At 39.9% G+C, this 27,720-nt stretch overlaps 1 protein-coding gene across 2 annotated transcripts in view; it reads left to right on the top strand.

Moving 5' to 3' along the window:
- Window positions 1-27,720, top strand: part of pou6f1 (POU class 6 homeobox 1) — a 72,604-nt gene that overhangs the window by 19,731 nt on the left and 25,153 nt on the right. The window contains exons 1-8 of one of the 2 annotated variants that reach the window (XM_028798532.2): window positions 1,723-2,213; window positions 2,311-2,515; window positions 4,799-4,932; window positions 5,149-5,374; window positions 6,090-6,319; window positions 13,287-13,415; window positions 14,117-14,344; window positions 14,516-14,660. In XM_028798532.2, the coding sequence (XP_028654365.1) occupies window positions 2,160-2,213; window positions 2,311-2,515; window positions 4,799-4,932; window positions 5,149-5,374; window positions 6,090-6,319; window positions 13,287-13,415; window positions 14,117-14,344; window positions 14,516-14,660 (1,351 nt within the window). In that variant the 5' untranslated portion in view covers window positions 1,723-2,159. Of the gene's footprint in view, window positions 1-1,722; window positions 2,214-2,310; window positions 2,516-4,798; window positions 4,933-5,148; window positions 5,375-6,089; window positions 6,320-13,286; window positions 13,416-14,116; window positions 14,345-14,515; window positions 14,661-27,720 lie in introns of those variants that run through there. The other variant, XM_028798533.2, reaches the window with a different exon arrangement.

The raw sequence follows: 27,720 nt of genomic DNA, 5'->3' as shown, positions 1-27,720 counted from the left end.
GTTCTCCTCTCTCCACAGAGGACCTCAGGAGCTCTGACAGAGTGACCATCGGGTTCTTGGTCACCTCCCTGACTAAGGCCCTTCTCCCCCGATCGCTCAGTTTAGATGGCCAGCCAGCTCTAGGAAGAGTCCTGGTGGTTTCGAACTTCTTCCAGTTACGGATGATGGAGGCCACTGTGCTCATTGGACCTTCAAAGCAGCAGAAATTTTTCTGTAACCTTCCCCAGATTTGTGCCTTGAGACAATCCTATCTCAGAGGCCTACAGACAATTCCTTTGACTTCATGCTTGGTTTGTGCTCTGACATGAACTGTCAACTGTGGGACCTTATATAGACAGGTGTGTGCCTTTCCAAATCATGTCCAATCAACTGAATTTACCACTGGTGGACTCCAATTAAGCTGCAGAAACATCTCCAGGATGATCAGAGGAAACAAGATACACCTGAGCTCAATATTGAGCTTCATGGCAAAGGCTGTGAATACTTATGTACATGTGCTTTCTCAGTTTTTTTTATTTTTAATAAATTTGCAAAAATCTCAAGTAAACTTTTTTCATGTTGTTATTATGGGGGTGTTGTGTGTAGAATTCTGAGGAAAAAAATGAATTTACTCCATTTTGGAATAAGGCTGTAACATAACTGCACTGTGTACTGCATTGTATTGTATTGACCCCCTTCTTTTGACACCCACTGCACGCCCAACCTACCTGGAAAGGGGTCTCTCTTTGAACTGCCTTTCCCAAGGTTTCTTCCATTTTTTCCCTACAAGGTTTTTTTGGGAGTTTTTCCTTGTCTTCTTAGAGAGTCAAGGCTGGGGGCTGTCAAGAGGCAGGGCCTGTTAAAGCCCATTGCGGCACTTCCTGTGTGATTTTGGGCTATACAAAAATAAACTGTATTGTATTGTATTGTATAACAAAATGTGGAAAAAGTGATGAGCTGTGAATACTTTCCGGATGCACTGTATATCTCAAGCCGAAACCATTATTGCTGTATCTTCCTGATTCACCACATCATAATTATGTTCAGTGCCAAACCGTTTTTAAAAAAGAAACGCCATAGCATTTTCTGGTGTCTGAAAGTTCTTGCAGTAAAATGGCCCCCACCTCGATGCTTGAAATATCCGTCCATCCATCCATTATCCAACCCGCTATATCCTAACACAGGGTCATCTACTCTGAATTATAACAATAAATCTGGAAGACATTAAATTTGAGCTGATGTAAACAATTCCTTTTACTGGTCAAGAGAAGACTGGTCTTCAGGCATCTAAATAAATTTGTTCCACTGTGATTTTGAGAATTACGTTTTACAGGTAATCCCACATGAATAACTGTAAAGTCATGTTGACCCTGGTGGAATTTGCCAGTAATGTCCTTTATCATTCCTCTATAAAGATGTCCCTTTCTAGTGTTTTTATGGATTTAAAAACATCCATTTTGATTTTAGACTCTGTTTTGTATTCTATGCCTTCCTGTCTAGGCCACATGATACTTGGAGCTTTGATAGGGAAAAATAAGATAGCAAAAACCTCTGCCAAGAGTTTTGCAGAATGTAAGTATCATATAGCCGAAGAGTTTGGGTCAGGCAAAAGGTGTGACTCACTATGTGCAACATCCACCTACAGGTACCATTCCATAAATTGCCCCCATGTTTTACTAGCCCTTATTCTGTTCGTAGATGAGTCAGACAAAAACATACAACATTCACTGTTTAGTGAAAATGTTATATCTGCAACCATGTTCATAACTTGGTAGTAACTTAAATACTTACAACAAGAGCAAGAGCAGCAGGGTACCAAACTAAGTGTTATAACAAAGTAATGATAGGAGAAGGAAACAGAAAAGTATGGAAACCTTTTCAGGAACCCTTTCATATGTGTTGAATTTACTGATGCAAAAAGCTCCCAACCATCATCTTGATGACCTGGTCTCCATTGTAACTATGCATACTGTATTAAGATAACCTATAAAATGAAAGCAACTGATAATCATCTTAGGAATATACTTCTACTTGTAATGTATGACTAGGCCTCTTACTTTCTGTACATGGCAAACAGTTAAAATTAGGGATAGCTGAAGCATGAGGTGCACCCACTATTATGTGGCACCTATTCTTGCCCTCCTCAGAATGTACAAATAGCTGTCTACAAGTGAGGGTCCATGGATGCTGAAAACTTTTCTACAAATAATGGGCCACTCACTATTAATGATCAGGTAAGAATGAGACCCCTTCACTTCAGAACTCCAACCCATTTGCCCCAGTCTTGCCCCATTGAGTGATGAATTTTTCTGTCTGTCTTTTTCTTCTCAGGTCATTGTCATGTCGAGTCAGGAGACCATCCGTGTTCTTGAGGTGGTGGATGGGTCTCTGCAGACTAATAGGGATGTGGCTAAAACATCAGAAGTTACAGAGCAAGCTAGTGAATCAGGTCCAGGTCAGGAGGTGCAAAGTGTGGGAAGGGAAACAGGGTTGGATGGGCTGCCAGCGCATGAAGTGTCCCAGCTGGAACCTTCTGGTGAGTCAGTAGATTATTGCTGCTTTTTCCCAATATCTTTTATCTTCTTTAATCATTCTACCTTATTCAGTTATACCACTGCCTTTCTCTGTTTTTTTTCATCTTTACTTAGGCCTTTTTACTTTACTTTCAGTTTCTTTATTCTCCCATCTCCTTTCTCACAGTGACTTTTCTGTTTCATTACTTCACAAATGCATATTTGGAGGCTTTTTATTGTCATCTCATGGCATGAAGCTTAATGTACAAGGGCAAAGGAGGCTGAAAATGGGGTCACATTGTGTACAAGCATAGGGCTAGACTTCAAGTTGAGAAAAAATACTAAACTTTTGTCTGCTTTTTCCTCTTTTTAGTCTGCTATGCAGTTTCATCATCTAAATGTAAATTGTGTAACCTGCTGAGGAAGAGAAAGGCGGCGAGCAGTTCAAACACAATTTATGTAGAAGTGCGATCACATATAATATGTGTGACAAAATCCTGAACATTTCGATGCAACCTAAAACCTTCACTATGTAAAATTCAAAGCATTAATAATCTTACTGATATACAGTGGATTCAGAAAGTATTTAGACTTTTTCAATTTCTGCACATTTTATTGTGTTGTAGATTTACTTTTAATTAGTACGGTTGCCATTTTTGCCCTTCAATCAACAACCAACCCATAATGAAAAAGTAAAATTATGTTTTCAGAAACATCTGCAAATTTAATAAAAATCATAATCTGTGTCTTATTGTTGAGAGTTCAATATAGATTTATAAATGTGTACTCACATGAGAACAAACTCAGCGAATGGACTACATTGTTATTGCCTCAATATTGCAATGTTATGTTACAAGATTATGATAAATGTTTCCTAAGGTTTTTTAGGTAAAGATAGAAAATTAAGGTAGTTATTTAAGGTATGGAAGACAGAGTTTTTGAGGCAATCATGGTGCCTGGAGAGTTGTGAGGTGTTGCATGTTGATTTACACATAACAATAAGAATTTCACTGTACTCTGTACACATGACAATAATGCCCCTATAACACTATAAACCCTGTAAGAGCTTTTTTTATAGCACATGAATATATTTAAATTATTTGTCCTAAAAACTGTGCATATGGTAATCTTTCATTTCCTCTAGATATTTACCTAGTACTGTATAAAATTAGAATGAAGGCCTGTTTGGAGGTTTATACAGCTGGCAAATGCTACCAGTGCCAAAAAAGTGGCACAAAGAAGGCACAAGATAAATGAAATAGACCAGAGAGGGAGAGAGAGTGTAGAAGTAGCGTCCATAGTTGCAATGGTAGATGAGGGCAACAAAAGATAAAAAAGTAAAAGTAAAAAGACAAAAAAAATTGTGAGGAACAGAAAAAAACAGGAAAACAATTAGTCAGATTGTCAAAATTTTAAAAGGCAGAGCAAGTAGTAGGAATCAAAACAGTAAGAAACTTAATGCTAGCTGTATTTCTTTTTCTAACTGATTAGTGAGGTCTTTACAGGTCTTTGACCAACAATGGGATGTGTGATATTGCTGGGTGCCTCCATTTTATAGCTGAAGCTGTGATTACATCATTCACCGCAGTGATTTTCATCACGTGATGGAAACAGGTTCCAGTTTCAGAATAACCTGGTGATCTGATTAATGTTCAAAATGATGGCTAAATGAGACATTAAATATTGTTTATATGTCTAAAATAAAAAATGAATGACATTATTTTTAGAAAAACATAATGATAATGTTACAAAACTCAGAATTAAAACACTGCTTACTGAAGCCAGTACTTTCAAGTAAATACAAGGCAGAAGCCAACCCTGTTAGAGATGCCTCTCAAATGCCAATTAATGTAATCCTTCTATGTGTGAGATGAAGAGAATAGCCAGGAGAAACCCCACATACAGAGTAGGGAGGCTAGGGATAGAACCCAAATCCATGGAGTTATGAGACAGAAGAACACTGTGCTGCCTCTTCTGTTTCTTTCACACTTAATACAGTCTTTTACTCGCTTCCTTCCTTTATTCTTTATTCTCCCCTGACTTTTCTCTGCTGTACTTTGGAAACTGTTCTTTTTATTCTCCTTATTTTCTATCTCTACTGATTCTTTCTTTCTTTCTTTCTTTCTTTCTTTCTTTCTTTCTTTCTTTCTTTCTTTCTTTCTTTCTTTCTTTCTTTCTTTCTTTCTTTCTTTCTTTCCCTGTCCATCTTGTGCAATTCTGTCAATTTTTTCTCTTTAACATGGTTATCTCTTTGGGTCTCCACTGACATTTTTGCTTCTCCATCGTTATATCCCCTCTTTGTTTAGCCCCCACACAGGTAAAGTCAACAGTAGTTCCTGTGGCGCCAGTGATTCAGACTGTTGCTGCCTCTGTTCCTGCTTGCCTATCAATTGCTCAGCCACCTGCACCACTCCCTATTACTGTGCCAGCAAGTCCTCAGGTAGGGTACAACAAGAATGAGTTAAAGGTACTTCTGTAAAGGAAGGGTGGGAGGTTGGGAGTTGTGCTTCATTTTAATTTCATTTACTGTATAGCTTTCTCCTCAATTTATTGTCTGAAAGTTTAATTTTTGTTCTGGTCCATCTTTTGAGAGTTTGTAAGTTTACCTTGCCTCAATACAATTCACATTTTCTCATGATATCATATCCCTCTGCAGATGTTGACACAGGACAACCTGGCCACTGTCCTGACTGGAATGATGACCCCCGCTGGAGCAGTCAGTCAGCCACTCCTCATCCCACTCAGCATGTCTGGCCAGATCGCTGGTCAGCAAGGCTTGGCTGTCCTTACCTTTCCTACAGCCACTGTAGCAACGTTGCCAGGTCTGACTGCAGTGTCGCCGGCAGGGGGATTGCTCAAGCTACCCATCGCTGGGTTGCAAGGTGAGGTGGGTGCAGATGGGGTTTAGGATTGTGAGTGTGGGCCCACTGTCTAAATGGAGTCTTTCCCAAAAGAAGCAGAGTGACAGCAGTTCATTGTTTGGTCAGTTTCTCGAGCTATACTACCATTTGCTTACCTCCATGGTATTAGTAAGAGTCGGAACACTAATTTAATGTCTCATTCAAAACAAAGCACAGCATGTCCTATCACTAACCTAAGACATTATAATGCAATATCTGAACCCCTGCAGGGCCACCAGCAGTACTGTCAACAGCAACATGAGTTATTGTAGTCAATCTTTAATAAAATATGGTGCATTCACTACTTATTGCATTTAAGAATTTGGAGGAAGCCAGTCTGATAAGTGAATTCTGTTATGATAAAAATAGATGCTACAATTAATACAATACATGTACAGAAAGTGCAAAGTTGGAACTCACATTATAACAAATGCCTATGAATAATTGGCCACCTTACTCTTTACTGTCTCTGCATGCTTGGCTTGTCTCAGCTGATTAGGTGACTCTTCCAGCTCACCAGGGCAGGACCTCCAATTTCTTTTTGACTATAAATTATTTCTTTTACTATCTGTCTTCCTGCACTTCCAGCTGGCGAGTAAGGTCACTTGAGGAGTGAAGGATTACCCTTGGGGTTACTTTAAGGTTTTTTAGCCTTACATAAAATCTGCTCTGCTGCCCCACCTCTTTGGTTTTCCAGCTGCCACTGTCCTGAATGCTGTCCAGCCCCATTTGCATACAGCGACACCCACAATCCTGCAGACCCCAGCAGCAGCCCTACAACCACCAGCAACCATGCAACCGATCCCACAGCCAACACAGCAAACAGTCATCCAGACCACAGGAGGAGCTCCTACACTGAAACTGAGTGAGTCCCAAGCTTCGGTCGCCACTCTCCAGACTGCAGGCATCTCGATCAACCCAGCAATAGTGAGTGTCCTCTCAAAACTGTCTATGCATGTTTATGCTTACCATCTTGAAATCATGCCAAGGTATAGATGGAATATACTGAGCCAATAATATTAAGGGCGTTCAGTCTTTTTTTCTATGCTCAGAATATGAATGTATTACTTTTATAGGTGAAAACCTGATGACCGTATTGATCTAAAATAGTCCCAAGACCTGTTGTGTTTTTTACTGGGTGTGGGCATACTTGTTAATTATTTTCTTTAATCTCCTGGACAGACTTTGGCACCATTAGACACACTAGGTGTCTGCAGTGTAATACTGATGTTAGGGTTGTTTTATTTAAAAGTAATAAGGGTCTATGAAAATAAATGAAGATACCACAGGATTTGAATATATTTTAGAGCCATGGAAGATTAACATTTTCTTCACAACACAATTCTTTCTGGCCCTTTTGACTTGTATTCAGAGTTTTAAATGTAACTGATAATGTTCATTTTTGAGGGCTTTACTCTGGAGGTATATGGTAAATATTTCAAATTGGAACATCAGTTCAAATAGTTCAGATAGCTTCCAATCTGATGGAGTCCTTAAACAGAGTGTATTGTAACGGACTTTCACAGTAGCTCTCTGCCCTGAGTTATAACATAAGGTAGCATGTAAAGCACCTGCCTGCCCAGGTGAGAATCAAGCAAACTTGTGATGTGTGTCCCCTGGTGTGAGTGAGTGTACAGGTGTTTGGCTGGGTATGCTTGCAGTGGACTGGAGCCCTGTCCTGGGTTATTTCTCAACCTAAAAGTCCTGTGCCCCCCTTGAAGCCCTTGATCTGCATGACCTTGATCTGGAACAAGCTGGTTCAGAAACAAAGTATTAATTATTTATGTGAGTGGTTAATTAGGTAATCATTTGTGTCAGTACCAATTAGTTTCAGAAATTGAAGAATTATATGAGCACTCTCACTACCAGTTAGGGTAAGAAATGGAGCCAGTAATGAATTATGTACGTGTGCACTACTAGTTGGGTACAGAAAGTGAGCTAGTAAATATTTAATTATGTAAGTATCTGCACTATCAGTTGGGCTCAGAAATTAACCAGTGATTTAATTAATGTGTAAGCATCCTTACTATCAGGTAAGTTCTGAATCTGGGCAGTTAATTAGTTAATTAATTGTGAAAGCTTACACTACAAATTGGGCTAAGCTGTTAATTAATAAATTGATAATGTAAGCACCTGCACTACCAATTGGTTTAGGTATTGAGCAGCTAAGTAATTAATGAATTAATTATTATAATAATATTATTATTATTATTATTAAGTTGCATTTATAGAGCGCCTTTTACAAATCCAAGGTCGCTTTACATACAGAGTAAAAAAAAATACTGTATGTAAGTCTTCTATCTTGGTTCAGAAACTGAGCAGTGGTTAATTGATTTATTTATTAGTGAATGGAAGCACCTACACTACCAGTTGGGTTTATAAATTTAGCAATTAGTTAATTATCTGAGAATTTGCACTACCATGTGAATTTCCCATTGGGATTAATAAAGTATCTATCTATCTATCTATCTATCTATCTATCTATCTACCAGAAATTGAGTAACTAATTTTTTAATTAATTGTGAAAGCATCTGCACTACCAGTTTGTTTTTAAAACTGAGCAGTTAATTAATGAATAAATAAATGAACTATTCAAGCACCCTCACTACTAATTTAGCTCACAGACTTAATCAGTCAATTAATTAATTATATAAGCCCATATAACCAATTGGGGTTCAGAAAGCTAAGTGACTAATCAATTGATTAATTAACAATGCAATTATCTGCACTACCAATTGGGTTCAAAAAATGAAACAATTTATCAATTATTTAAGCTTAAGCACACCAATTGGGTTCTGAAATCGAGCAATTAATTAATAGTTAATTGTGTGAGGGCTTGCACCATTGATTGGTTTCAGAATTTGAATATTTTAATTAACTCATTAATTAATTATGCAAGCACCTTCATTACCAATTGGGTATAGACCCTGAGCAGTTAATTAATTATGTAAATATATCTAAACCAAAGATTAGATTCAGAAATTGAGCTGTTAATTAATTAAGCATCCTCACTACCAATTGGGCTCAGAAACTGAATAACTAATTAGTAAATCAGTTAATTATAACCGTACTGCACTGCATTATGAGTTTGCAGCAGCATTTCAGCTTAACTGTCTTTTTGTTCCTTTGCTGTCTGATACATGGTACATGTTTATATTTGATATTAATGTAGTTACATTATATTAAAATTTTCATGGTTGCATATTTATTTATTTACAATTGTTATTGCTCTGCATAATAATTTGTGTCTTTGTTGTCACTCTTCCCTGTACTGCACTGCCAGTGCATATGCTGGCTTGCAACAAATGCTTTTGATCATATTGTAAAGAATAAAAGGAACTGAACAGATGTGTATTCTTCAGTCATCCTGTACTGAAAAGGCCAGGGAGACATGTACCCAGAATGGCATGTGCATGCGTCCCCATATGCTAAAAATCCATTGTAAAAATCACAAGCATAAGTTGCATGATTAGACTGATGTCCTAGTTTTGCCTCGTGTTTATGTCAAACTTTCATGCACTGCATTAATAATGTACACTAAGTTACATCTAGATCATTATACACACATCCTTTAATCTCTAAATGAGAAAATTACACACACATATAGTTCAATGCATGTAACAAATAATCCAGAGAACAAGTTATACAGGCAGTGCCATTTAAAAAATGGAGAGTGCCAGTTAAATGGACCCTTCTGTGAAGAGTATAAAACACTTTTTAGAATAATGGTCTTTGTTGCTCTGAACATAACTCAGTCTCAAGAGATGCTACACATTCCCCCATTAGGGTTAGGGTTGGTTCACCTTTTAACTTTTTAACTCTCAACTCCTTGCTTGCTTTTTCAGCTCAGTGACAGTGTTTCCAAGATGAGTGCCCTGTGTAATTCATACTGCAGATGAACCTGGAGGCTTCTGTCTGTCTATCTATCTATCTATTATATAGGGTGGTCCAGATCTATTATGCAATTTTCATTACGCTATAACTTAATAAGTTTATTACAAAGAGAATTCACAGCACCTGCCCTGCACATAGAGATTTCACTTAAAATTCTTTTTGTTGCCGATAGATGGCAGCACCTACCCTGCATTCCAAAATGGTGGGGAGATGGTTGTCAGTCGAACAGTTGCATAATTAGATCTGGACCACCCTCCTTTCCTTCTATTTATATATCTATCTATCTATCTATCTATCTATCTATCTATCTATCTATCTATCTATCTATCTATCTATCTATCTGAGTATATAAAACTGACACACCAATATATCATCCTCTGGTTAATAAAGTGGTTGTAAAGTAAATAAATAGCCACTGTCCATGACCAAGAGGATCACCAGGACTAAATACAGTAAATTAATTATGTAAATATATCTAAACCAAAGATTAGATTCAGAAATTGAGCTGTTAATTAATTAAGCATCCTCACTACCAATTGGGCTCAGAAACTGAATAACTAATTAGTAAATCAGTTAATTATAACCGTACTGCACTGCATTATGAGTTTGCAGCAGCATTTCAGCTTAACTGTCTTTTTGTTCCTTTGCTGTCTGATACATGGTACATGTTTATATTTGATATTAATGTAGTTACATTATATTAAAATTTTCATGGTTGCATATTTATTTATTTACAATTGTTATTGCTCTGCATAATAATTTGTGTCTTTGTTGTCACTCTTCCCTGTACTGCACTGCCAGTGCATATGCTGGCTTGCAACAAATGCTTTTGATCATATTGTAAAGAATAAAAGGAACTGAACAGATGTGTATTCTTCAGTCATCCTGTACTGAAAAGGCCAGGGAGACATGTACCCAGAATGGCATGTGCATGCGTCCCCATATGCTAAAAATCCATTGTAAAAATCACAAGCATAAGTTGCATGATTAGACTGATGTCCTAGTTTTGCCTCGTGTTTATGTCAAACTTTCATGCACTGCATTAATAATGTACACTAAGTTACATCTAGATCATTATACACACATCCTTTAATCTCTAAATGAGAAAATTACACACACATATAGTTCAATGCATGTAACAAATAATCCAGAGAACAAGTTATACAGGCAGTGCCATTTAAAAAATGGAGAGTGCCAGTTAAATGGACCCTTCTGTGAAGAGTATAAAACACTTTTTAGAATAATGGTCTTTGTTGCTCTGAACATAACTCAGTCTCAAGAGATGCTACACATTCCCCCATTAGGGTTAGGGTTGGTTCACCTTTTAACTTTTTAACTCTCAACTCCTTGCTTGCTTTTTCAGCTCAGTGACAGTGTTTCCAAGATGAGTGCCCTGTGTAATTCATACTGCAGATGAACCTGGAGGCTTCTGTCTGTCTATCTATCTATCTATTATATAGGGTGGTCCAGATCTATTATGCAATTTTCATTACGCTATAACTTAATAAGTTTATTACAAAGAGAATTCACAGCACCTGCCCTGCACATAGAGATTTCACTTAAAATTCTTTTTGTTGCCGATAGATGGCAGCACCTACCCTGCATTCCAAAATGGCGGGGAGATGGTTGTCAGTCGAACAGTTGCATAATTAGATCTGGACCACCCTCCTTTCCTTCTATCTATCTATCTATCTATCTATCTGAGTATATAAAACTGACACACCAATATATCATCCTCTGGTTAATAAAGTGGTTGTAAAGTAAATAAATAGCCACTGTCCATGACCAAGAGGATCACCAGGACTAAATACAGTAAGAATCACAGAGACCAGATTACATTTATCCTCGAGTGTTTAAGGAAGTTTAATTAGTACATATATAAACCATTATATGGGAAATTCCTAAAGACTACAGGCTAGTAAATATTATCCTGTTAGATTAAATGGTGATTGTGCTGATCCAAGTAACTTAAGGCCAGTAAAGTTTAACATGCATCACAAATAAATTGATGGAAGCAATTATTAAAGAAAAGATCAAACAGCACATATCTAGAACAGGTGTATTAGCAAATACTCAGCATGTGTACTGTCAAAGAAGATTGTGCTTCATTAATATGCTGGAATTACTGTATATGAGGAGGAAACAAAATGAAACAATCAGAAAGGTGCATATCATATTATTTATCTTAATTTTCCAAAGGTTTTCATAAGGTACTTCATGAAAGATTAGTGATCAAACTAAAACAAGTGGAAATTTAGGACGTAGTCTGTAGGTGGATTGAAAATTGGCCTGGACACAGGAAGGAAAGGGTTATGGTGAGGGGAGCTTTTTCAGAATTGGGAGATATTAAGTGTAGTGTCCCTTAGGGGTCAGTGTTGGGGCCACATCTATTTTTAATATACAATAAAGATCTGGAAAAGAATAAAATCAATAATTTGGAAAGTATGCAGATGATACTAAACTAGGTGGAAGGACAGATAATGTTGAATCAGCTAAATTGTTACAAAGGGACCTCATACACGTAGGAAGTAAAAATGTGACATTTGAATACATAATGAGAGGTCTTAAACATGAAAGTACACATCATGAGAACGACCTAGTGGACTCATCCCTACCTATATCCAGACAGCGGATAAAAACAATCAACAAAGCCAATAGGGCGTGAGGTTATATATCAACGTGTGGACTACAAGTCTAGGGAGGCTATGCTTAAGTCTTATAACACACTAGTGAGGCCTGTGTTTAGTTTTGGTCTCCATATTGAAAAATAGACATAGCACTGGAGAATGTTCAGAGAAGAATGACTGTGCTGATTCAAGGACTAACAGGAATGAGCTATGAAGAGAGACTAAAGGAGTTGAACCTTTTCAGTTTAAGCAAACAGAGATTATGAGTAGACAAGTGTTTAAAATTATAAAAGGAATTAGTATAGTGAATCCCAGTTTAAAGTAAATTTTGCAACAAGAACATTGTTAAGGGCAGATTTTTCACAAATGTTAGAAAATTTTTCTGCATGCAAAAAAATCATTGACACATGGAATAAATTACCAAGTAGTGTGGTAGACAGGAGGCTGAATGGCCTGTTCTCATCACAGCTTTTCTACTTTTCTAATGGTCTGCCATTTCTCAACACTTACAGTAGTTTGGGAACCACTAGCAAATAATTATTAGCATTTAAGAAAGCACAATTCTATTTGTACTTGCTTATTGCTTTACTTTCTCCTGTGTGATTTGTGCTGCAAACTTTACACCTAGTAATTGAAGGAAACTGCAAGTCTTTGAATGTGGAGGATTTTTTGAGACTAATGAGTTCATAAGAGTCAGCCTTTTTCAGTAATAACAGTGCCCTGTGTTTTGCGATCTGCATGTACCACTTTGTCATACTGAATGTCTTTATTTGTGCAAGGTATTTAAGACAACAAACCTTTCATCTCTACTTTTGACTCATTTTACCTTCCCTACATGTCTTAAGTATTGGGATTGGGTCCAAATTATAATTTCAAGTTTGCAGATAATTTATATTTACATTTTAGGCATCCCTGGACATGATTTGACATGTTTTAATAATAATAATAATAATTCTTTGCATTTATATAGCGCTTTTCTCACTGCTCAAAGTTTTGAAGCAATGTATGTCTAATGTACAGGATTTCACGTAAATTTACCATTAATAGCTTTGGTGTTCCATTCATCTAGTAAAATCCTTTTATTCACAAAAGACTGCATGAATCTCATTCAACAGGTTATTGTGGGTTCCATTATAGGTGAAGCTTTTCAAAATTGGACACTGGGTGAAATTTTACTTCAGCTGTGACACAACATTGTAGAATTCATTGTTGGTTGCAGCTTAATGGACCAAGCAATGTCCTCTAGTTTGAAAAATGTCTTATGTCTTGAGTTCTTATACAAGTATATCCAAAATGATTGTGAAACTTCCTGGCCCAGGAAAAATGCCAATTCACTTTGCTGACAGGTATACTTTTTTCCTGTTGTATTTCAGATCAGCGCAGCCTCCTTGGGAGCCCAGCCCCAGTTCATCAGCTCTCTGGCCACCACACCAATCATCACAAGCACAATCTCCGGCATGCAGAGCCTTACCAGCCAAATAATCACCAATGCACAGGGTCAGGTACTCAATAGAGCAGGCTGTTTTCTGTTAATCAGTCAGAATAACAAAGCTATTGCCACTATAGGCTTTTCCTGTCCATTTTTCTGAGCAGATAAACTTACTGGCTTAATTTTGCTATTGTTTAGTTTTCTGAATTGCCTGTAACATTATTTAGGAATCGTCAGGGACTGATGGGGAATGCCAGAGGAACAGCGGACAAGCGTGAGCTACAAGAACAGCAGCAGGAGCAGTGAAAAAATCTCTGTAGAGAGGTCAGAAAGGTGATGTGGGAGTTGAGGAGGGGTTTAGCTGAAGGAGCTCAGTTTACCAGCAAGGAGATAGTCAAGAAAGCAAGAACCTTGATATGAGGGTGTTAAGTCATCTAAATTGCAGAGATATTTAATTAAGAGGTAATTATTTAAATGATAAATTGGTTTCTTAACTTGATTGGATAATACATTATCTGCCAATTGTTTATGTAATTGGCTTGTTCATTCATTAACTCAAGATTGTTAGTTGCATATTATTAAATTCCCCTCTTGGCACATCTCTTTGGCTTTACCCATTTCCTTCAGACTGTTTTGCCACTCTTTAGAAATTAAAGATGTGAAATATTGCAAATTGACTTTGCTGCCATGGATCTTGTAACTTCGCTACCCACAGGGATTTTCTTAGATGGAGACACACTCCTGATTAACCTACTCTGATTTTTACACTCTCAGGTTATTGGTACTCTTCCTTTCCTAGTCAACCCGGCATCTCTCTCAACTGCAGCTGCTGCTCCTGCTGCACTCTCTGCACAAGGGCTCCAGGTCCAGACGGTGACACCACAGCTGTTGCTTAATGCACAAGGACAAATCATTGCCACTATTGGAAATGGACCGCCACAAACAGCCATAATGGCAAAGCCTAACGGTTCTCCACAGCTGCCTGCAAAACCAGTAGCTCAGGTAAACGGTGCATAGATTGGGCATGTACAACATTCCCCTTTTCACAATGACCCCTGCCTCTTCACTTTTTTTTTTAAGAATCACAAGCTCCCCAATTCATACCACCTAGCGTTAACAAGGTTTTATTAGGGATGTGACTGTCAATTACTTTTAATCTTTTTTTCCTAATAGATCCCTGCAGTAACAGCAGTTCCTGTATCACAGGCACCAGTGGTCATTGCTCCACAACCCACTCCTGCCAAGACTGTAGCTGCCATTTCCACACCATGCACTATCTCTGGGGGAGACACTCCAACTGTGGGTCAGCTAGTCAACAGTAAGGAGTTTTGTGCTCATGTTTTTTAAATAGATTAATTATAATTTCAATATAGTACATCCAGAGAGGGTCCACAAAAACTCTTTAATATGGTAGGTTATACAGGTGGCATTTTGGTGTATGGATTAATGTATAATGTCTTTAAACCATTCTGGCCTATGACACTCTGGCCCTGAGCAAGCCGCTTCATCCGTCTTTGCTCCAATTGTAAAACAAAAAAAATTGTTTGAGAGTTGAACTTTATTGTGCAAGTTGCGTTAGATAAAGGCACCAGACAAATATACACACAAAGAAAGAACAACTTAATTGCAAGTGTGAAATGTGTAGCATTACATGTGTGGAGTTTTACTGTACAGTTATAAAAGGGTTAACTGCTTATCTTAGTCTGTTATCATCAGGTGTAAACAGAATGTACAGTAAAGTTTTGAGTACAAATGTATTGTTTTTAGAATGTTAAGAATAGAACTGCAAAAAATACAAATGAAGAATATAACAAACTTTCATTTTGGCAAATGAAAATATTTTCACAAGAGAAAAGCCAAAGAAATTCTACACTTGCCACAATCTGCAGAAGCAGTGCATCATATTATATTTCTTGTCTGCATCTGTTTTATAACACTGTAGTGGCTCCTAAAAACTTATGATAGGTCAATTGAATGAACAAACTTTGTCCTCCGAGGCATATTTGGCTTTTTGAAGAAGATCTTTAGATAGATAGATAGATAGATAGATAGATTACACACACGCACACGTTATTGTCTGAACACACACTAGAATGATTAAAAGGGATGAAAAACTTCTGACTTTGCCGTTTGGTATAAAAGAGTCCTATAGTGTTTCTTGACATACTTCTGCTGCATAATTCATTGGTTGAAAGTCCTCAGTGATGATAGTGTGTCATAGAGATGATGTTCATTGTTCATAATGGCTGTCAGTTTTGTTTTAATTCTCTCCTTCATTACGACCTCCAAGAGGTCTGCAGTGTGTCCTATAACTGAGCCTGCCCTTTTAATTAGTTTGCTGATTCGGTGGGCCTCTCTTGAAGTGATATTACTGGCCCAGCACACCACAGCCTAGAAAATCGCACTGGCCATCACAGAGTTATAGAAGATGTGAAGGATGTCACTTCCCACATTATAGGAATTCTGTCTCTTAAGGAAAAAGAGCCTGCTCTGCCCTTTCTTATATAGTTTTCTTTCGTATATATACAGTCCAACCTGTCAGTGATGTGAATAGTTTTGGTCAGGAAGTTGTCATATATATTTTATAGTGGCCTTCGTACTGTACCAGTGGTTTTCATATGCTCTTAACACACACCGAAGACTCTCTCATCCTCAAACAAGGTTGAGGGGTATCACACACTAACACTGTTAGGCTTTTTAGTTTCAAAAATAAGACAAACTTTAAATTTATTTTTGAAAATAATTTTGAAATTAATGTTATTTTTAAGTAAACTTTAAGTAAGCAACTTTTAAATATGGTGAGGAAAATTCCTAAATTATGGCAAAGAAAGAAGGGTAGTAATCATACCATCTACCTGTATATTTTAACTTTGTTTAACCAATTAAAATTAATGTCACTTTTGTTTCTGTAAAATGAGAATTGTTTTACTGTACAATAATTATATTAAATATTAATGATAAAAAATATATTACGTATTAGAATATAAGTCAATTAACTATTCATAACTATTATTAAAAATCAATGGAGGTAATAATAAAAAAAGATATAAATGTTTAAAAAACATAAGATTAAGCATCCTACCGTTAAGTTCAATGTGACAAGTTATGTTTTTCTTTTGCATTCGTAATTTCTTCCAAGTTGAACTGAATATTTGAATGTGTTGTTTTTGTTGTTGTTTGTTCCTGCAGTGGCAAAAGATCGAGAATGCTTGCTTCAGTAAGTGGTGCAGAATACAGCCAGACTTATTAAAGCCTTTTCAGCATTTTTTATTGTTCTGAATTTTTTTTAACTAAAATTCAATGTGTTTGAGCTTGCTGAAGAATGTTTAAATGGAACTGTTACATGCTAGTTCCATAAGCTGATCCTGCTCTCTCACTGAAGAGTGGAAATTTTGTGAATTTCACAGAAACTAAATGGATGCCTAATGAAGTTATTATCTTGCTGTATAGGAAAATAGTGTCTAAAACATATCACCAGAGCATGTGGGTGTTTAGCCACTAGATATTGTTGCTGAAGAGGTAAACTCTTTTCAAAACATTTCAGAAATGATTGTTAAATAGGAAAAGGCAAAGAGCCATTCTGAATGACTTCAGCCAATATCAATTGTTGCTTCAATCTTATCTTCAGCTTCAAAAATATTTATATCACAAGAGAACATTTTCACAGATAGCATACAAATCTATATATATAATTCACTAAGCCGCCGACAAGTAAGACACCCTTGGCGCACGCAGGACGGAGCCACGCCCACCAACTCTAAGACCATTGGATACGATGACAACTTGCAGAGCCACGCCCACCAACTTGGACACGACACCTCAGAAAACACGGCGTCATTTATGTTCGTCTGTGCTAGAGTCCACATGCACCTCTGAGCCACGTTGACTGTTCATAGAGGCATGTTTCTCGCGGATGTGAATCACTGTATGCAGCATGTAAAACAGTTTGCAAGGGGTATCCCATGGGTTCCTTAAAACAATCCTTTAAAACTGAGGTTAAAACACAATGAAGGAAGCAGTCTTTAAAAACCAATAAGCCCTGTGCCTCTTTTTCATTAGCGTCTCACCTGCTTCACTGATGCAGGCCCTGCAGCAGTCGAGACGCTTTCTCAGCAGCTGACCTTCTCTGTGCCTGACTCCACTACTGTCAGTCGCCTGATTAAAAATGGCCTTTTGAAGGGGAGCTATGGACCCGCTATACCACAGGAACACATTGCCTTCGAGCCTGCTCTCGCTCACTCTAACGTACCGGCTTTCTGTCTCTCCTCACTCGCTCGCCCGCAGCATGACTCCACCCGGAAACCGTTTCAGCCACACTTCCATGCCGCTCGCTACGCTGTGAGCACGGTGATTATTTATTTAAAAATGGCCTTTTGAAGGGGAGCTGTAGACCCGCTATACTACAGGAACACCTGTGACATTGCCTTCACATTGTTTTCCTTTTATTTCTGATCCCATCGGGCAGATCAGACATATTTGAAAATGGCCTTTTGAAGGGGAGCTATGGACCAGCTATACCACAGGAACACCTGTGACATTGCCTTCGAGCCTGCTCTCGCTCACTCTGACGTACCGGCTTTCTCTCTCTCCTCACTCGCTCGCACACTGCACAGGGGAGAAACGCCCACAGCATGACTCCACCCGGAACCCATTTCAGCCACACTTCCATGCCCCTCGCTACGATGTGAGCGTGGTGATTATTTATTTAAAAATGGCCTTTTGAAGGGGAGCTGTGGACCCGCTATACTACAGGAACACCTGTGACATTGCCTTCACATTATTTTCCTTTTATTTCTGATCCCGTCGAGCAGATCAGACACCCAGGCAAACAACACTGAATAATCAATAGCTGCAACTACTTTGCCCGCCCCAACTCCTCACCTGAGTCAGTTTCGTTTGTGTTCAGCAGTGTTTCCCAAACTCTGTCCTGGTGAACCCCTGTGGATGCAGGGTTTTGTTCCAACCGGATTCCTAATCATTAATGCCGGTGAAACTCATCCGGGATAAGTCGGTTTTTCAAATGCAGCCGTGTAGCACATTAGTCTAGCAGACTAGCTGGATGTAATAATCCGAGATGAATGCGTGCCCCCACGCTGAGTGAAAAGCCAATGTATATTGAGTCTAGAAAACATGATCAGCAAGTCTTTGATAGGCTGCAACAAAATGATGAAAGAACGGGCGCATTTTTTTCACACAAGCTGTGTGTGTGGGTGGGTGGGGGTTTGTTAGTTAGTTAGTTAATTAGTTACTCGAAGGATTTCAAGGTTTAATATGCACAAGCAGTAACACTGCAAAAGCAGCCCAAACCAGAAAAGACGGCTGGCAAAAAGTGGCCGACAAATTAAATGCGTGTGCATTGTACTTACTGAAAGCAGCGTTACGGATTTTGCAAATGTTCATTTTTTCCCTCTGCTTAAAAAACATTAAAAAAGCGGCGTATACTATGCCGCAGGTTGGTATGCAGCGTGTAAAACAGTTTGTTTGTCACGGATAATTTGCCTTTTACTTTTACACGAAGACAATTTCCTGTTAGATTGGCCTTTGCGATGACAATCAATAAGGCACAGGGCCAAACTTTCAAAAAGATATGCATGTATCTGAAACCAGTTTTCAGTCACGGACAGTTGTATGTTGCTCTCTCCAGAGTTCCATCTTTTCACTCACTTACTGTTGTATCCTCAAACCCACCCCTTTTAGACAACTGTGTCTTTCCGGAAGTGTTCAGCCATCAATAAATAATTATGCAGCATATGCCTGCAGGAACACGTGCAGCGAGCGAGAGAGAGAGAGAGCGAGCGACACACACACACACATACAGGCGCGCGCAAGAGAGAGAGAGAGAGCGCTGGACGCATAAGAATAATAATACTTCATTACATTGATATACCGGTGTTTTCAGTATTCAAAGCGCTATCCACACAGGGAGGAACCGGGAAACGAACCCAAAATCTTCCACAGTCTCCTTACTGCAAAGCAGCAACACTACCACTGCGCTACAAGGCAGAGAAGGCAGTTAAAGAATGCACCGGGCTCAATTTTGTTTTCACTTCTGTTTACAGCGATCGGGTCGTAGTGTGCATTATTGCAATGTTACTTTTCTTGGTGGCTTATGTGGACACTTTTTGTGACTGAAGACAGAGAAGAAAATTAAAATTAGTCAAAACCTTTTATTGATACATACCAGACAAGGGTAAAATGACAGAGAAACACAGTCCTAGGACACCGCACTTCATCTGCCTCGAGCGCAGATGTCCTTGCTCTTTTATACCTTTCTAATCTCCTGATCGTTGACCACGTAAGCAATAAAAATAGCGTCCTGACTCATTGTATTTTTCCAATTTTGTAAAGTCATTACCCTAAAGGTATATTTTCTTGTCACACACATCATCAAAAGAAAACTTCCAGAAAGTATACATGCTTTTTGTCACGTACACAAAACACAAACAAGTTTGATCATTCTGTCCTATTTTCTGTACACACATACATTTTGTTCAATTACATCATTTTATGTTTTTACACTCCTCCCTTTTTGAACAAAATGATGTGGGCAATATAATTAAATTGAAATGGTTGATGAAGGGGAAGGGGGGGGGGGGAAAGGGGATGGGGAGGAGAAAATGGAAGAAGCCAACAGAAAAAGTATTTTTAAGATAGCCATTTCTTGCAATGCGATGCGTGGATCCAGGCAGGCAGTCCTTCAACTTTCACGGCGTGTGGTGTGGATAGAAGAATTTGGAATGGTCCTCTCCACCTAGGCTGATGCCAGTGTTTCCTCCGAGTATCTCGAACCAGGATCCAGGTGCCCAAGGGAATTGGTAAATCCTTGGAAAGGGGGCTGGTCCTCCAGGCTTGATTAACCTGCTGGTGGATTTCCTTCAACGAGGTTCGTAAACCTGCAAGACTAGAGAGAAGATCATTGTCCACAGTATGCAAATTCACATTTCCTACAACCATGCCAACGGGCATGGGACGTCCGGTCAGAATCTCAAACGGCGATAGTCCCAGTTGTCGGTGTGTCCGTCCCCTTAGTCCCATTAAAGCTAAGGGTAGTGCATCCGGCCATGATAAATTAGTTTGTTCACAAATTTTTGCGAGTTTAGCTTTTAAAGTGCCATTGCATCGTTCTACGATGCCTCCGCTTTGGGGATGGTATTTACAATAATGGTGCACATTAATTTGGAGCCAGGTGGTTAATTCATTTATAACGGAGTTCACAAAATGAGTGCCATTATCTGTTTGTAACTTTTGAGGGATACCCCATCTTGGAATAATCTCTTTAATTAGTGCTTTAGCTACTGTTTTGGCATCGTTGTGTTTTGAAGGGAAAGCCTCTACCCATCGGGAGAACACATCGACAATCACAAGACAATATCGGTACCCTTTAGACGGGGTTAGTTCAATGAAATCCATTTGGAGGTGTTCAAACGGACCCATTGGATTAGGGGTAACGGCGGGACTTACCTGGGTACCTTTTCCCACATTAAACTTTTGACATATTGCACAGCGTCTGCAAAATTGCTCTGCATATGTAGAGAAACCTACAGCTTCCCAATGTTTTTCAACATCTCGAACCATGGCATCTCTACCTGCGTGATCGAGGCCATGGGCGATTTTTGCCATTCCTGGGAAAGAGGCTTTTGGGAGAAAAGGTTTGTTAGTGTGTTTATGAGTCCAGACTCCATCAGAGAGGGACCCTTCTTTGGACCATTTTCTCCTTTCGATATCCGTGGCTGCACTCTGTAAAGAAATAATTTGATTATCAGGGTCCTGGTCATTTCTCTGTTGGAATAAAGAAATTGGTGTGTTATTATATGCAGCCTCTTTAGCAAAGTGGTCAGCTAATTCATTTCCTTTGCTAACAGGATCCTGTTTTCCTGTGTGAGCTTGACATTTAACAATCGCTAGCTTCGATGGTTTGGTTATAGCTTCTAAAAGGGATTCGATCAATTTCTGATGTTGGATGGGTTTGCCAGTACTGGTCTTAAATCCCCTTAGTTTCCATAGTGCTCCATGATCATGGCAGACTCCAAAAGCATACCTGGAATCCGTATAAATTGTTACGATCTTCCCTTCGGACAGCTGACATGCTCGAGTGAGTGCTACGAGTTCAGCTGCCTGTGCACTCAAGCTTGATGAAATTCGATTTGCTTCCAGCAGGCGGTCCCCTTGGACCACTGCGTAACTGGTTGAGGGTGCTCCATTTTTCAATCGCAAGGAACATCCATCCACAAAAATCATTTCTCCAGTTTCTAAAGGTGTTTCCTGTAGATCTACTCTAGGTTTTACAACCTTTGCTATTTCGTCATGGCAATTATGTGGTTCTCCTTCGTTGTTAGTTGGGAGAAGAGTGGCTGGATTTAAAGTGGAGCATCTTTCAATTGTAACATTTGACAAAGTACAGAGTACATTCTGATAGTGTATTGCCCTAGCAGTAGTGAGATGTGAAGTTTTGGCTTGTACTAGGATAGAATGTACAGCGTGAGGCACTTTAACTGTTAGGGGGCTCATGAGAACTACATCCGTGTTTGCTAATACAGCTTCTGTTGTTGCAGCCACAGCACGAAGACACGGAGGAAGTGCTGCGGCCACTGGATCCAGTTTTTTAGAAAAATAAGCCACCGGTCTTTGTTTATCTCCATGTTGTTGCGTCAGTACTGCATTCATAAATCCCTGCTTTTCGTCCACGAACAAAGTGAATGGACGAGAATGATCAGGCAAACCTAGCGCGGGCGCAGATAGAAGAGCAGTTTTGAGGTTACAGAGAGCCTTCTCAGCCAGTTCATTCCATTGGACCTGGCCAGAAAGGGGGATGCCAGGAGTATTAGCCAATTGTTGCAACGGCTGTGCTCTTTCAGTAAAATTTAGAACCCACTGTCTGCAGTAGCCCAGAATACCTAAAACAGACATAACCTGTTGTTTTGTGACCGGTCTAGGAAGATTTTGGATGGCTGTAATGCGATCGCTAGAGAGAGCTCTTGTTCCATACGTAATGTCATGACCTAGATATTTTACAGTTGTTTTGATTAGCTGCAGCTTAACTTTAGAAACTTTATGGCCATTTTCCCCAAGAAACAGCAACAATTTCTGGGTATCTTTTGTACAATCTTCTTCCGTAGCGCTACATATCATTATGTCATCTACATACTGTATCAATGTACTACCTCTTTCCGGCCAAAAGCCTTCTAAATTTTGGGCAAGAGCTTGTCCATAAACACAAGGGGCTTCAGTGTATCCCTGAGGCATGACGGTCCATGTCCAACGGCGGTTTTGGAATGTAAAAGCAAACCAAAATTGAGAATCAGGGTGAACAGGGATAGAAAAGAAAGCATTAGCTAGGTCAATAACGGAGAAGTACCGAGCGGAAGGAGGGATAGTAGAGAGGATAGTGGAAGGATTAGGGACGATAGGGGCCCTAGGGAAGATGGCAGAATTTACTTGTCGCAAATCTTGTACGAAACGCCATGAACCGTCAGCCTTTTTTACAGGTAGAATGGGGGAATTGACTGGAGAGTATTCGATTGGAATAATGGCACCGCGTTTGACGAGATCGGAATGTACGGCGGAGATGCCAGCCTCTGCTTCGGGAGACAGAGGATATTGGGCACGGTGCGGGCGGAAGGAGGATTTCGGGTGGATCACCAGAGGCTCACAATGGGCTATCCTTCCATAATCATTCTTTTCCTGGGACCATAGTGAATCAGGGAGCATAGAGAGCCAAGAAGGGAAAGTGGTTTGCAATGAACAAGCAAAAGAGGAAGGACGGCACAAAGCGCGATGTACTAAAAAATCAGTTTGAAACACCACTTTAGTTATTAAACGGTCAGGAGTATCAAAAATACCTGGAGTAACTTGTAACCAGTCTGTTCTTTCAAGGCATTTTTCTACCCATGGTCCTATTTCCCCCCATTTAACAGTGCGTGATTTAGCTAAGGAAATATGAGGCACTGTGCCGCCAAGATAATATATGTGCTGTGAGCATGTAAGATGAACAGAAGCAGCTGCCTTTGTGGATGAAATAAAAACACAGGAGATGTGAAGGGTTTCGGGGCAAGTACCAGAAGTAAGGAAAGATTCTAGCCAGGGGGTGTCTACTTCTATAGGGAAGTATTGGGCAGTACAGTGTAAAATGTCAGGGGCCTGTAAATTGGGAAAGAGACAAGGGGAAAAAGAGTGTAGGGCTTTGAGGAGAATGGTGTGTGGGGAAATATCTAAAGTCCATGCTGCAAAAGAGGGTTTGGGGTAAGGGGTAATTTGACACAACAACTTGGGGGTTGAACAGAAAAAACCTTTGTCAGTCATAGAAATAGAAAGAGAAAGTTTTGTCATGAGATCTCTTCCTAAAAGGTTAACTGGACAGAGCTGATTCAAAAGAAAACGATGCAGTAAAGTATGTCCGCCAGGACGTGACTGGACTTGAAGAGGTTTTGATACTTGAAGAAGGTGAGGTTGTCCAGAAGCAGTAAGCACAGTAACAGTTTCGTTCGAGGCAGGGACCTTTGCCAGCGAGAGGGTAGATCGAGTGGCACCAGTGTCGATTAAGAAAATAGTCTCAGTGCCATCAACGAACAATGTCAGTAAAGGATCAGTCTCTGAATTATGGGTGAGCAAAGGTAGTTGAAAAGAGTGGCTGGAGGTCCCTGCGTTTTCCTATGGCCAGTATTGTTGGTCAGGGGTGTCAGAAAAAACAGGTGGAATAAGGGGAGGTGGGGGCTGTTGCTGTCTGTGAGGGCACTCCCGACGAAAATGTCCAGTTTCACCACAGGCGTAGCAAGAGAAGGAATTAGCATTGGAATTTAAGGGAGAGGGAATAAAAGGATTCTTATTGTGGTCAACAGGAGGAGCTCTAAAACCACCTCGTCCTCGTCCTCGTCCCCTTCCTCTAAAGCCATATCCTCGACCTTGGTCAGGAGCATTCCTGGTATAATAGTTCATCTGTGCTGCCAATAATTTGGCATGAGAGTCCAATTCCTTCTGCTTAGTTTGTTTTTCGGCATGTTCAGCATGTCGTTTGACTTCATCAAACGTGGCACTTTCCCACTCAATACAGGAAGTGCGGACCTTGTTTTGTATATCAAGGCGCAAACCGGAAACAAAAGGTGGAACTGCAGCTCGAGTGCGGTCATCAACATTTTCCAAGCCCGAGTGATTAGCCATAAGGTCTTGAATCCTATGTGCCCATTCATCAACCGTTTCGTCTCTCTTTTGTTTTGCATCAGAAATAAGGGACCAGTCCGTTCCTTTTTTATATTTTTCTGCAATATTTTGTCTCAACGCCTCCCATTGTGGGTTAAATTCGCCTTCTCCACCTATCCCCTGTCCTCGAGTTAAAGCTGGGTTCCATACCCATGGAACGTCATTGCGGACACCCCTGCTAACAGTGGCCCATGTGGTCCCAAGCTTTCGACGAAGTACCTGGGTCCATTCAGCAGCGTTAGGCTTATACATGCTATCTAACTGATCAAGTTGTTCAACAAATTTTAGTCCTCCTACTTCCTTTGGATCTGGAAGTGCATTCACGACATCTTTTAGTTCTTGGATGTCCCAGTTCCGATTTATCATAACTGTTGTGGGATTTTGGGGTCCAGCTGGATGGGCAGGGTTATAATGGGGATTGGGAACTTCTATTAAAGGGCAAGTAAGTGAAGGTGAAGGATCAGAAGAGAAAAAAGTTGGAGCTGGTTTGTGAGTGGAGGTTTGACTTCGAGTGCATTTGGAGACGGGGGTTTGTCTAGTACAGGGTGGGTCATCACGATGGGTAGAGGGGTCATAGTGATCTGTGCCTGGGGGATCATCAGGGGAAACTTCTGCTGGTTGTAGTGCAGGGGGGGCAGTCGGAATGGGGGATAGAGGAGGGGATAATGGAGGTGCCTGAGGTTGGTACTGAGGAGGGGAAAAAATAATAGGATAAAGGGGGTCTTTATTTGGATTATTCTTCCTTTTCCTCCCATCTGCCTGTGGTTCAGTGCCTATCTGAACTTTCTGTAATGTAATTAGTAATTCCTCTTTCTCCTTTTTAGCCTTTCCCTCATTTGCCCGCAACAATTCATTCTGTTTCTGTACTGCTTCTAAATTTCTGTCTTTTATTACTAATTCCCATCTATCGAACATATCCATTCGATACGGTCCACTATTATAACAACCCTGCTTATTCCTACACAGGATCTTCCTGACTTCCTGTATTTCACTTACATCTCCTGTCCCCTCTATCGGCCAACGCCCACCACTCTGTCTATTCCATTTCTTACATGCCTTCTTGAAATCTAAACCTGTCTTCTTTTCTATAAATTTCCTAGGAGACCCATTTTTACGGGGCGTCTGTTGATCCTCCGAAAATAATTCTTCCAGCATTAATGATTTTGATCCCCCTGTGCGGCGATTAACAGGCTTACTGTTATAAGTTCCCATTATGTCCCCTTGCCCTCCCGGGTCCTGTATTTAATTTTCCAACTATATACTGATTCGCCTAATCCCTTGTCCGTATGAATCAGCGAGGTATTGAGTGTGCCACTCACTGTTCCCTTACTGTTCCCTTCTTTTTCCCAAGGGGAGACACCTAACTATCGGTCCTGTCCCAGTTCCCAGGAGAACACGGTATTGTTGCTTATTCCGTATGTAGATTTATTTATTCCGTCCTAACAGCAATCCTGCAATCTGTGCTCTTTTTCGGTTTATGTTTCCATACATATATATACCACCCCATTACTCGTCCCGTTAGCCTGTCCGCTCACATCCCCGGATTCCAGCTCAGGTGACTTCGTGTCCGATTCGGTTCAGCAGAATACTACATCAATACGTCCAGCCGAGTCTAGGATATGGGTGAGGCCAGTATCCTTTCGTCAGACCTTTCGTATGCGTCAAACTGCTTGGGTCAAGTCTCCATCACCTTAAGCAACCCGTTGAGATATGAGTATGACTAGACGGTCAACAGGAAACTCGCCCTCCCGTTATTTAGAAAATAAAAAATGTTCGGAAATCCCCCGGTGCTTACCCCAGCCTGGAAGTGTGCAAGCTCTGTCTGGAAATCCGTTCAGTCACCGTGGATGTAGCAAAGAGGAGACCAGGGGCTCCTCACGCAAGGACTGTTTCAGGACAGGGCAGTCCTAACTTTTGCCAGAGCTGCATGCTCTGCTGCCGGAGCTCAAGTTGACGGCAGTCCGCTGGTAAGACGGATCACTGAAATGGTCTCGCTGGAGGAGTCGACCGGCCGTCTCTTGCCCCACGTCCGGGCGCCAAAAACTGTGGACACTTTTTGTGACTGAAGACAGAGAAGAAAATTAAAATTAGTCAAAACCTTTTATTGATACATACCAGACAAGGGTAAAATGACAGAGAAACACAGTCCTAGGACACCGCACTTCATCTGCCTCGAGCGCAGATGTCCTTGCTCTTTTATACCTTTCTAATCTCCTGATCGTTGACCACGTAAGCAATAAAAATAGCGTCCTGACTCATTGTATTTTTCCAATTTTGTAAAGTCATTACCCTAAAGGTATATTTTCTTGTCACACACATCATCAAAAGAAAACTTCCAGAAAGTATACATGCTTTTTGTCACGTACACAAAACACAAACAAGTTTGATCATTCTGTCCTATTTTCTGTACACACATACATTTTGTTCAATTACATCATTTTATGTTTTTACACTTATTACATTACGGATGTTTCACATATTCATTTTTTTCCCTGTGCTTAAAAGACATTAAAAAAGTGTTTCTCAACTGTGACTCCGGAACAACTCAGTACGCAAGCTATATTAAGCGTCAACAACGAAGACTCGCTACACCTTAATGAACAAATGCTGAAACTTATCCCTACCAACGAAGTAACTTTCACCAGCGTGGCCTCCATCGTCACAGACGATCCCACTTTCTGTCACGGACAATTGTATGTTGCTCTCTCCAGAGGTCCATCTTTTCATTCACTCACAGTGGTATCCTCAAACCCACCCCATTTGGACAACTGTGTCGTTCAGGAAGTGTTCACCCATCAATACATAATTATGCAGCGTATGCTATGCCGAGGGTTGGCTAGTACTAATATGTTTTCTCAGTTTGTAAAATCTGTACCATCATTAATTTGAAAGGCAAAGAATTCACACATCTACAGTCTAACAGTTTAAGTTTCATCAACATATGAGGCCCTGTCAATGATCCATCTTTTCAGAGTATCATAGTCAATTCCTTTGCAGTTCACCTTACATGGTTCTAGACATGACAACTGGAAAAATTAGCTCTTTGGCTGTTGTGCATGGCTTCTCAGCTTTTTCCTAGATGGGAAATTTCATAACAAACAAGTGTTGCATCTTTATTAATGCTTCTTCAAGCAGTTTTTAATAGCTTTTAGCTTTTCAAGGACTAACCAAGTGTAGAGTGAAAA

Source organism: Erpetoichthys calabaricus, chromosome 3, assembly GCF_900747795.2.
Source record: "Erpetoichthys calabaricus chromosome 3, fErpCal1.3, whole genome shotgun sequence".
NCBI lineage: Eukaryota > Metazoa > Chordata > Cladistia > Polypteriformes > Polypteridae > Erpetoichthys > Erpetoichthys calabaricus.
The sequence above is the reverse complement of the archived record's forward strand: the minus strand, read 5'-3'. Positions and strand labels throughout refer to the sequence as shown.